This window comes from Camelus ferus, chromosome 18 (assembly GCF_009834535.1).
Source record: "Camelus ferus isolate YT-003-E chromosome 18, BCGSAC_Cfer_1.0, whole genome shotgun sequence".
NCBI classification, from domain to species: Eukaryota; Metazoa; Chordata; class Mammalia; order Artiodactyla; family Camelidae; genus Camelus; species Camelus ferus.
The window spans coordinates 14,673,619-14,686,378 of record NC_045713.1 but is presented as its reverse complement, the minus strand read 5'-3'; the positions used below and the strand labels follow the sequence as shown (position 1 = coordinate 14,686,378).

General features: G+C 39.6%; 1 protein-coding gene across 1 annotated transcript; it reads right to left on the bottom strand.

Annotated features, from left to right (window-relative positions):
• Window positions 1-6,025: 6,025 nt before the first annotated feature.
• LOC102506455 (olfactory receptor 1F1) lies at window positions 6,026-6,970 on the bottom strand. Its single transcript, XM_006179700.2, has one exon. It carries the CDS (start codon window positions 6,968-6,970, stop codon window positions 6,026-6,028), a length of 945 nt encoding a protein of 314 aa, XP_006179762.1.
• Window positions 6,971-12,760: the final 5,790 nt, after the last annotated feature.

The following is a 12,760-nucleotide window of genomic DNA, read 5'->3' as shown; positions in this document are numbered from 1 at the left end:
GCAGCACACCGATGGAGCTTCCTGGGGCATGGGGTGCAGGTTGGGGCAGAAATTCAGTTAATCTTAAAAATGCATGCAGCTACACACTGTGACAAGTGCTAGGAAGGAAAGAATTCTAGGAATGATGCTAGTGAGTCTTGTAGGTAGAACTCTGGGGAAGTGGCATGTAAACTGAGACCAGAGGGAGGAGATGGGGGAGTGGGGTATGGGAGCAGTGAGGGAATGCTCAAATAACAGGACATAAACATAATTTTTAGATTAAAAAAACAAGAATGGCCAAAAGAAATATATGAAAGGATGGATGTTCAGCCTTACTAGTAATCTAATGATTATATATTGAAAGAACAAAATGCCATTTTAGGGGTACTAAATGAGCAGGTTGTGCGTGTGTGTGTATGTGGTTGGCTTTGCAAAAGAGGAATGAAAGCAGCATGCATCTACTGTGACAAGAATGTTAAAATTACTACTCCCTGACCCAGCAATTTATCTTCTGTGTACAAGGGAATTTATTATAAATGCTGAAAAATTAGAAACATCCTAAATGGTTGAATAAATATGGTGGGATATTATAAAGCTAATAAAAACAATGCTTCTCATTAAGCTTAGTTGTCAGGATGGGTCTCATCCTCTGTTCTCTCCTGAGGCCACTCCAGTTTCACCTTCAAGTCCCAACACTTCACTAAGCATTCATAGAATATTTCACCCAACAACAGAAGACACATCCTTTTCAAGCTCCAACGTCAAACATCACCAAGACAGACCACATCTGGGCCATGAAACACACCTTAGCAAATTTAAAAGCATAGGAATCATACAAAGTATACTGTTAGATCACAATGAGATTAAACTAGAAATTAATAACAAAACATCAGTTGAAAAATCCCAAAATATTTGGAAATTTAACAACACACATGTAAGTAACATATGGGTCAAAGATGACTCAAGGGAAATTTTAAAATATTTTAAACTAAATGAAAATGGACATACAACTTATCAGAATTTGTGGGATGCAGTGAAAGCAATGGATGCATATATTATAAAAGAGGAAAGATCTAAAATCAAAAATCCAAGTTTCCACCATAAGATCTACAAAAGAAGAGGAAATTAAATCCAAACAGAAGAAAAGACATAATAAAAACTAGAATAGAAATCAATGAAATTGGTGGGAGGGTAAAGTTCAGTGGTAGAGTGTGTGCTTAACTTGCACAAGGTCCTGAGTTCAATCCCCAGTACCTCCATTAAATAAACAAATAAACCTAATTGCTTCCCCCCCCAAAAACAAATCAATGAAATTAAAACAGGAAATCAATACAGAAAAACAAAACCAAAAGCTATTTCTTTGAAAAGATGTATACAGTTGATAACCCCCTACCCAGACTAACCAATAAAAGAAAAAAGAAGGTACAAATTACTATTATCAGAAATGAAAAAGGGGGCCATCAGTATGAATCCTGTGGAAAATACGATAGTAAAGGAATATTATGAATAACTCTACACCCATAAATTTGATAACCTAGATGAAATGGACCAATTCCTTGAAAGACACAACCTACCAAAACTCGCTCAAAGAAAAATCATCTGAATAAGCCTGTACTGAAGAAACTATAAATAATTAATAACCTTCCAAAACAAAAGGCCCTGGGCACAGATGATTTCATTATGAATTCTACAAAATGTTTAAGGAAGAAAATATGCCAGTTCTCTACCATCTCTTACAGAAAATACAAGCAAAGCAGAAGGAACACTTCCTAACCTCATTCTACCAGGCCAGCATTACTCAAATACCAAAACCAGACAAAGCCATTACAAGAAAGGAAAACTACAGACTAATATCCCTCATGGGCATTGATGCCAAAATTCTCAACAAAATATTATCAACTAGAATCCAACAGTGTATAAAAAGAATTATACACCATGATCAAATGAAATTTACTCCAGGGATGCAAGGCTGGTTCAAAATTTGAAAATCAATGAATGCAATCCATCACATCAATAGGCTAAAGAAGAAAAATCACATAATCAGATGTAGAAAAGGCATTTGACAAAATCCAACACCTATTCATGAGAAAAACCCTCAGCAAACTAAAAATAGAGGGAAACTCCCTCAACTTGATAAAGAACATGTACAAAAACTTACAGCCAACATCATAATTAATGGTCAGAACTAGATGCCGTCCCCCTAAGATCAGGAATAAGGGAGAAAGATCAGGAACAAATATATCCCCTCTCACCACTCCTAGCCAACACATACTGGAAGTTCTAGCTAATGCCACAGGACAAAGAAATGAAAGGTATACGGGTTGGGGAGGAAGAAAAACTTTATTTGCAGATGACGTGATTGTCTGTGGAAAGTCCCAAAGGGGGGAGGGGGGGTACTTCTGGAACTCACTAGCAATTATACCAAAGTGACCTTAATTTTAGATACATAGAGAAATATTTACAGATGAAATTATGCCTGGAATTTAAAATAAAACAGGAAAAATAGGTAAGGCATATAAATGAAACAATATTGACAATGAATTGATAATGATTGCATCTAGGTAATGGATACAGGGCAGTGTCATGGGTTTTAAGTGGCCACAACTTTGACCTGGTGAAAAACAGTTACACTTTCTGACTCCACAACTTCTGGACTATTTTCCCTCTAAGTTCTTCTTAAAAACTAGACAGTTGTTTCCTGAGTTCATTATTTTTTTCCTTATATAACCCAAATTAACTATCAATGTCTAACCAAATATCTTTCCAATTGATACTCATATCTTTCCAATAACCAACAAGAATCAGCTATCCACGGTCAACCAATAGTGCCAGTATTTTGCCTCACAACATCCTTGCCAAATGCCACAAGGTTTTTAAGGCTGCCAAGTTACTGAAGACAACAGTTTTACCAAATGTTTCACCAGTACACAACACAGTAACCATTTTCCATCCTCCTATAAAAATTTCTTTGCCTGATCCTAAGACCAATACCACATATTTTAGGCTTTTGTTACAACGCCCTCCACATCTCCCACTGTTCAGTTAGTTATTGCTCCAGTGCTGCTTGGGAAAGATATCCCAAAACTCAGTGGATTATAGTAAGCATTTATTTTTCTCACTCATGGGTCTGTAGGTAGGTTGTGGTGGCTCTGCTTCACCCTAGACGTCAGGTTGGATTCAGGTCTGGTTCCTGTGTCACATTCTGGAACTTGGACTAGAGGGATAGCAGCTCCCTGATGAATGTCCTTTTTGTGGCTATCATAGGAGTGCAAGCGACAAACCAAGCTGCAGAAGCAGATTTCAGGTGTCATGTTTTGACTGCTCACATTTTGCTGACTAAAGCAAGTCACAGAGCCAAGGTCAAAGTCAACAGAATAGGAAAGTATATGTTACCCCAAGGGGAAGTGAGTGGGGACTGAACATTTGCCAAATAATAATCTATTACAAACAGTGGTCAAAACAAATAAAAATCCTCGTCCTTATGGAGATTACATTCTAGCAAAGAGGATAAATACAAAGAAGTCGGAAATGGGGATAATGTGGTCTGAAAAGATATTCTTGCACATGTAAGCAAGGTTATATGCACATCTGTAATGATAAAACACCAGAAAAACCTAAAAATTCACCAATCACAGCTATTTAAATAAAATTATATGACTACTAGACTGGTGGGGGGGGGTTCTTTATTTACCTATTTTGATAAACTTGATACACAGTATACATTTCTTTGAAAGATGAGGTAAGTCCATATGTATTAACACAAAAAGGTGGAACTGATTAAGAGTTTTGGGGTATCTCTCCTAAAAAGTTTATGCCCATATAATCCTTTATTTTTATCTACATAAAAGGGATTATTCTGTAAAACACTCCTTCAATTATATCCTGGGAATTCTTTCCACATCAGAACTTACAAATCTCCCACATTCTTTAAGTGGCTATACTGGACTTCTTTATAAGGATGGATCATAGTTTACTGAATTGCTCCCCTTAGATGGACACTTGGTTATTTCCAAGTGTTAAGTCTATGCATGTTTACAATAATAAACATTTCTATGCCTGCAACATGGTATAATTTTGCAAGAATAATCTACCAGATATTACAAAGTATTACAAAGCTTCAAAAAAGCCTCAAACTAAAGTAGCATGGTATTATCACAATAATAAAAGCTCATATCAATGTATCAGAACAGAGAATCTAAAAAATATATCTATATCTATACCTATATTTATATATTTATAGCTATAGGTCTTTATATGAATTTGTAGTCATTCAGAGGATGTACTTGGTCATGGATCTGGATATGTAAGAAACCTGGTCCCACCATGTCTGAACTGTGGGACCTTGAGGCAGTCACTTAATCTCTCTAAATCCAGGGATGGCCTTGAGTGGGGATGATAATGATACTTACCTCATGGCTGAAATATTAAGATAAATGTGAAGACAAAAGGCCAATAGGCTAGCACATTTTAAGTTCCCAACACATATTAGATATAATGATCAGCATTTTACAAATGATAAAAGTAGTGTTATAAATAGTGAAGTAAGGGAGGGTTGCTTAAAAGTAACTGGAGCAATTTTATAAATACATGAAGAAATGAAATTAGAACCTTAAACACAAATTATCAATTTAAATTGTTAAAACTAAAAACAGCTAGAAGAAAATATAGCTGAAGAATTAAGTAATGAAAGAGTGGGGAAGAAAACATAAAGCATAAGAGAAGTGGAATAAAATGAAAAATAAATTCTTTTGCTAGTTATAATTATAGAAAACTAAAATATATAATATGGCCAAAACTTTAACAAAACCAAAAGATAAAGCACAAACTGCAGAAAAATAGTTGTAGCACTTGTGAAAAGTTGTCTAGTGAACAAAAAATATTGTTCAACAATTTACTATGGGGTCAACATTTAAAGAACTCTCACAAATAATAAAAACAATTTAAGAGAAAAATGCCTAGGAAAGAAAATGAAAATCAAGAACCCTATATCCAATAAGGCTTTCAGAAATGATGCAGACCTGCTTTACAAAAAGTACTAAAAGAATTCCTTCATGCTGAAAGCAAGTGACCACAGATGGTAATTAAAATCCACACAGAAAAACAAAGAGCACTGATAAAGGCAAGTAATTATGAAAGATAAGTGCATTTTTTCTCCTTTCCTCTCTTAAATGATTTAAATCACAAGTGGATAAAATAATATGAATGTAATGTATTGTTGGGCCTATAGCATATAGAAATATAATATACTTGCCAATAATAGTACACTGGAGGTGGGAGGGAGTAAAACTGTAATAGGTTAAGGAAATGACCACAAATGGAAAGATAATGATTATAAGAATGTACTGTTGAGCTTGTAACATTGATATATGTAAACCAATAATACACAAAGAATACTCAAAATGAGGAAAGGGAATAGAGCTATAAAGGAGAAGCATTTCTTTATGTCACAGGAATTAAGCTAGTATAAATCTGAAGCTGTTTTGATAAATGAAAGTGTATATAGTAAAACCTAGAGCAACCACTTAAAAAAATAGTGAAAAAAATTATTACTGGGGTTAAAATGCTACATTACAAAATATACACATAATGCAAAAGAGAGCAGTAAAGACACAGAAAAGACACAAGATGCATGAAAAACAGAAAGTAAAATGGCAGGCATTAATATTAAAAGTTAATTGGTTAAACAATCCAACCAAAAGTCAGAACTCATCACACCAGATTAAAACAACATGATCAAAGTATGCATTGCTTACAGAGTATGCACTTTAGATTCAAAGACACATTAGATGGAAGTAGAAGATTGGGGGGAAATGTGTCATGCAAACAGAAGCCACAGGAGAGCTGGACTGGCTATACTCATATCAGACAAAATAGACTTTAAAACACAAAAAGTTACTATAAACAGGGATATTGTAAATCAGCCATATTTCAATTGATAGTAGATGATTTTCTCACAAAAGACGAAAGCTAGGTTTTACATAATCGAAAAAACAAAGATGATTTTCTTAGCAATTAGTTCCCTTCATGATTTTCTTAGCCCATTTCATTATTGAGTTGAAAAAAAAGTCATTGCAACTTTTCTAATAGCCCCTTTTATATCCTGGTTTCTCAGGCTGTAGTTGAAGGGGTTCAGCATGGGAGTCACCACTGAGAACATCACAGCAGCTGCTATATTTGTCTCAGCAGAGTGGGAGGATGAAGGGTTGAAATACAGAAATATGATGGTGCCATAGAAGAGGAAAACCACAGCCAGGTGGGAGCCACAGGTGGAGAAGGCTTTCCATCTTCCCTTTGTGGATGGGACTCTCAGGACAGTACAGGTGATAAGGATGTACGATACCAGAATGCAAATAAATGGAGCGATTGTTATCAGCCCTGCTTCAAATAGAATCATCATCTCATTGAGATGTGTGTCAGAGCAGGAGAGTTTCAGGAGGGGGGTCACATCACAGAAGAAGTGGGGGATGGTGTTGTCTGCACAGAACAAGAGCTGAGCCATCAGCAAGGTGTGCAACAGCACACTCAGGTTGGCAATGACCCATGACCCAGTGACCAGCAGAGCACAGAGCTGGTGGGTCATCTTTGCTGAGTAGTGTAAGGGGTGGCATATGGCGACAAAGCGGTCATAGGCCATTACAGCCAGGAGGAAATTGTCCATGTCCACAAACATGAAAACAAAATACATCTGCGTGAGACACGCAGAGAAGGAGATGGTCCAGCTCCCGAGCAGGTGGTTGGCCAGCATCTTGGGGACAATGGTGGAGGAGAAGCAGATGTCCACGAAGGACAGATTGCTGAGGAAGAAATACATGGGGATGTGCAGGCGGGAGTCCATGCTGATGGCCAGGAGGATGAGCAGGTTTCCCAGGACCGTGGCCAAGTACATGCTCAGGAAGAGCATGAAGAGGAGCTGCTGCTGCTGCTGCTGGGGCCGCCTGGAGAGCCCCAGGAGGAGGAACTCAGAGACACTCAACTGGTTTGCCCCTCTCATGGGGCTGCACTCAGATGCAGAGAAGAGAAGTAGAGGTTGGAAACATAAAAGCTAAGGGTTTGGATACAATAATCCAAGCTCCAGTCATGATCATGTTGGTAAAACCTGTGTTAGACTTGTAGAGTCTGCCCCTACTCCCTACACCCTCATAATCCAACTCCCAATCCCAGATGATTCTGGCCTCACTAGGCTGATTTTTAAATTTTTATCAAATATAACATAACAACACACAGGTACACACACAGCCCTTCTCTACCATTATGTAAATCTCTTTTAACATTCTCAGGCTTTCTCCCACTTCTCAGTAGCTTGTAGCCAAAAGAGAAACAGCTGATTATTACTGGGTTTATCTCAAGCTCCAGCTGATGGATTCAGGACTCTTACTACTACTCCCTGTATCTGGAAGATTTAACAAAGGAGGTTCGTCAAAAAATTTCACCCATTAGTAAAGAAATATTGGTATCTCCACTGTTACAAACTTACCTGGGAGAAGTTAGTGCTATTGCTACCAACTGATCTTCACCTTTGAGGAACTGGCCTGTGCTCCTCTTTATTATAAGGTTTGGAAAGTCTTGGAAATATAGGTACGTCCTGAGCAAGTGAGGAGCAGAAGATCATGGTCTTAGCCTTCTGTGCAGGAAGATGTTTTTGGGTATTAGAGATAGGTGTTTACAGTAGCCTTCATGGCCACTGGGACCAGATTCCCTGAGAGCCTTATTAGAGACAAGCAGAAAGTAATTGTTCCACCTAATTCCTTGTCCCTGTGGACCCAACAATGATGACAAAGTAAATTATCTAACTCCTAGGTCAGAACTTGGAGATAAAGCAATCTGTGTGGAGGTAAGCCCCAGAGAAAATTCTGAGACCTCAAATTTCACCACCACCACCACCAGACCACCTTGCTCATCTGGGCTTATGTTTATGTATTTGATTTTTCTTATCTTCTTAGTTCAGAAACTGAAGTTACTGCAGTGTTATCTGAGTTAACCCCTTTTTTTTCTCAAAATCTGGTCATTTATTGTGTAGAGTTGGGGATGCTTTTGCAGATGGGGATGCTGGGGTGGGGAGAGGGTGGCATTACAGAGTTGTATTTAATCCTTTAAAGCATTTGATGTAAAGGATAACCTGGCCAGAGAGATGTATCAGAGAGAGCATAGCATACCATGATTGAGAAACCACAGGCTTCTAAAATAGACTTCTTTTGGGATGTCTTCCCAGATCACAATGGATCACCCTTTTCTGAGGATGGTCCCCAATCCATAGAGTCACAGGGGTGTGGGCTCCAGCAGCCCAATTTATAGTCCACCACATCCTGCCCAGTGAGGATTCATGACTGGATTTGGGAACCTGGAATTGAGGCTGAGGACCTGTGGCTCATTCTCATATGCCTTGGTCTGGACATGTACATCCAGAAGCTTGCAGCTTTCTCCCGACTGCCTAATAGACAGAGAAGCAAAAGCCTACACAGAAAGGCAAAACTGGCACACCCAAAGAGAGGAGGGGAGGTAAGCTGGAAAGAGTGCTGGTAGCTGTCCAGGTTAGGGTTCAAGTCCATTTCTGATGCTTGGTTACATTGTGGCCTCACTCAGAGTTCTTAGTTGAAAACAATAAAAATGAAGTCTTGACAAATTAAGCAGAAAAGGATTTCTTGAAAATGATAATACATACTTTTCAAAAACACTGAACAATAGGAGAAGTAGGCTCAGGAGGTCACATGGCAGCTACAATGGCCCAAATCATGCCACAAAACAGGTCTGATTAGCATCCTAATGTTCCTGCTGCCTCCAAGCATAAATCTTCCAGTTCATGGCTCTGACGCAGCTATCATGGGACACGGGGTGCCACCAATAGCACTGTTAACCTGGAAATCCATCTTCCTGCAATGGCTCCCACTGCTAGAAAAATTTCCTCTTGGTCCGCCTTCTTTGTGTCAAAGGTTGAGTCAGGATAGCTGATGGGTAGTTGTGTGCCCACAACTTAACTGCAAGAGGCGCTGGGAGATAGGTTAGTCAGAGTTTTGTGTTATATAGGAAGAAGTAGGCTTCTTTCCCTGCCAGAGTTATGAGGTAGGGTATTACCTAAGCTCTGGAAGTGGTTACAGAAGTTGGGAAGTCGAAAAGCATGATAAATGCCTACTAGAGTCCACCCCTCCAGCTACACATTATCACATATCCCTCTTACCAATTTATTCTTTAGTGGAAGAGAAATTCTCTGGCCTAACATGATACAACCATTCTTCCCACAACAGGAGGAATAAGTCAAAATCCCATCAGTTACTGTATCCAGGTCCAAAACCAATGTCCTCCTTATTCCAATCATGACATTCTATAACTTCTGAATCAAATTTGAAAGTTAACCAATAACTACATACCCTAGTGATATGTAAACAGAGGGAGAAAGGGAGAGGAAAGAAGAAAGCTAGTTAGCTAAAATGCATAAATATATACATAAAAAAAGGAAGGAGGAAAATATGACCAGATGATGCAAACTTCATTTCCACAGGTAGCCACAGATGATTAATTCATATTAATAATTCTCCTTATCCACCATCTAATACATGCCCCCTTTATCTTTAGCCAGCATCTCAGCTGTTCAAAGTTTTAAAAATCGGAGTAGTAACCTAAATTTTCATGTCTGAGAGATTTGACCTCCTTATGATCTTGCCCAAGTAAGACTGTCCTAGTCTTTCATTCACTGCCATCATTGGACACGGCAATTCCAGAATCCTCTCTAGGAGATCTTTCTATCCATAATCCTTTCTGTTACCACTGTGTAGCAGAAAAACTATTTTCTACTGATAGTCAATGTCATAACATTAGAATCTCCTTTTGGTCAGTTTATCCAGTATCAAAAGGAGCCCATGTGAGCCAGCAGGAAGTCTCTTTGGAGCCCTGTGTTGCTAGGATAAAAAGCAAAATTTTGCAAGTAGGTCATTATGTACTACAAATAGAGATGCCCACTTCTACCTCTTGTTTCCTTGCCCCATAAGTTCCTGGTTGGGAAAAAGTTCAGCATATATTGTCCACTGGTATGAAACTTATAATGTAGCCTGTAAAACAGCAGGATAACCTTACAGAGTAACTTCAACTGGTGCCAAAATTAAGTCTTTAATAGACCATTTCTCTATTCCATAAGGTCAACTGCCCCTGATGATGGTGTAAAAGTAAATACAAAAGAATGCCATGGACCAGCTTATTCCTTGTATAAGTTATCTATTGTGAAGTAATTAATTATACCAAAACATAGCAACTTAAAACAGTAAACATTTATCTCACACAGTTCCTATGCCTCAGGAATCTGGTAATGGTTTAGCTGACTGGTTCTGGATCCTGGCTTCTCATGATATTGCAGTTAAATCATCTGCAAGGGCTCAGTCACCTGAAAGCTTGACTGTGGCTAGAGGATGAGCTTCTAAGATGGCTCACATTGCTACTGGGCAGGAAGCCTCACATGGACTTTCCCATAGATCTAAATTGATACATTCTTGCAGCAGAGTAGCTGGTTTTCCCAAGAGCAAGTGACTCAAGAGAGCAAGCTGGAAGCCACAATATATTTTATGACGGAGTTCCAGAGGTCACACACCATCATTTCCACAACATCCTGTAGCTTATACAGTGCTATGGACTGAACGTTTGTGTACCCACAAAATTCATGTTGAAATCCTAACCCCCAGGGTGATGGCATTAAGAGCTGAAGCTTTTGGGAGATGATTAGGTCATGAGGGTAGAGCCCTCACCAACAGGATTAGTACCCTTATAAAAGCGACCTCAGAAAGCTCCCTTTTTCACCATGTGAAATTACACTGAAAAAAAAATCACCATCTGTGAACCAGGAAGTTGGTTCTCACGAATATCAAAGTTGCCGGCATCTTGATCTTGGACTTCCCAAGATCAAAATCTTACCAGCCTCCAAAATGTGAAAAATAAATTTCTGTTGTTTATAAGCTGCCCAGTCCATTGTATTTTGTTATAGCAGCCCAAGTGAATTAAAACACATAGTCAGCCAAATTCAGTGTGGGAAGGGATTACACAAGACTAGGATGACTGGGGACCATCTTGACAACTGGCTACCATATTCCTTTTATTATAAAGTGAGTTCCTTGGTTAGAAACGATGTTAGTGGGATGCCAAGTTGATGAATAGATGCATTTGTCCCTAACACACATCATTCAACCTCAGGTTGATTAAGCACCTCCTTGTGTACACCAGTTTCCCTCTCCTGAATGCTTCTGCTCATTCCCAAATACCCATGCTCACTATAGGTTTTCTACCTATAACATCCCACTTCATCAGTTTCATTACATCATCTTGATTAAGTAGTGAGTGATGCCTCGGAAGTCATAAAGATCCTAAGTTTGACTTACCAGATTCAAATCTTAGGTCTCCAGTATAAGCCACTGTCTGCAGGATCAATTACATACATCAAAATTCCCTGCTAGACCAGAAATTTTGGGAAGCTTAAAGCAGTAATTCTCAACCATTAACGTACACAGACCTAGGAATGTTGTTAAAGTGACGATCCTGGCTCAGTAAGTCTGGGATGGAGCCTGAGATTATGTATTTCTAACAATCACCCAGGCAGTGAAGCCTGCTGGTGGGAACACAGAGTAGCAGGGGCTCAGCACCGGAGTAAAAGGAGCCCTTAATCCGAGAAATGTCCGAGTCACCTACACCGGTTTTTGCGCTGCTGGCTTTCCAGCCAACCTGCCTTTTGTAAGGATTCCACATTGGAAGTCAGACCATGACTTCCGACAGTGCCGGTATGTGGGAGAAGAGATAGGAATCCTGAACACCTCGTGACCCATCCTAACAGGGAAGGACAGACGGATGGGGCAGAAACCTAAAGGACTGAGACCAGGTGAAGTGTGGAAGACTCATGGGATCCGCCAGTTTTCCAGGTTTGGCGGGCATCAACCCCAGGGTGTCTCTTTATACCATTTCGGATAAACCGTTAGAGCCACTTACTGCAACACAGAACATTCGCTCCATTCTGGAGCTCCCAGACCGCTGCACTTCCAGAGGCTGCGCAGAGCTGAGGCCCCGCCCCTTCTTTCTAATTGGGCAGGATCACATGGAGCGCCGGGAGGGAGGGAGGGCTGGTCCGCTATTATTGGATAGTTAAAGAAAGATCTGCAAAGGGCGAGGCAAGGAGCGCCAGGCTACGCAGCCTCTGATTGGCCCCGGAGGAGGACGTGTGCAGCGCTTCCGGGAAGAGAGAAAGCTGAGTCTGCGCCTCCCGCGCTGCGCCTGCGCGTGGCGGGCCGGCGAAGCGAGGTCCTCTTACCCGCGGCGAGGAGACTCCTGACACAGGGGAGGTAGGGGGTGGATGTGTAAAACTCCAGGTAGCCCCAAAAGCTTAATTTTCAAGATAAATCATATTTCAATGCAATGTTTTTAAAAAGCAAAATTAATGCGAAAAAATCTTCGAAGAAAATACCCAAATTTTAAAGACAAAATCAGTAAGATGGAAATTAATTTAACAGTATTTAAGCCCTTTAGTTGATCAAGAAAAATTGTGAAAAATGACAAGTTCTCTATGGTGAAACCGAGATAGGCAAAGAAATAGATTTTGAAAATGTTACTGATGTTTGATTCCACTGAAAGTGGTGTCAAATATGCATACCAACCAGACATTTGTTAAAGCGGTTGAAACTGATTTTATTCAGTAACTGCAGTTTCCCTTTTATCCTGGGTATATGGTCCAAAACCATGTGAATGCCTGAAACTACAGATCTACTGAATCCAAATATAGTGGGGGGTTTTTTCCTATACATATATACCTGTGATAAAG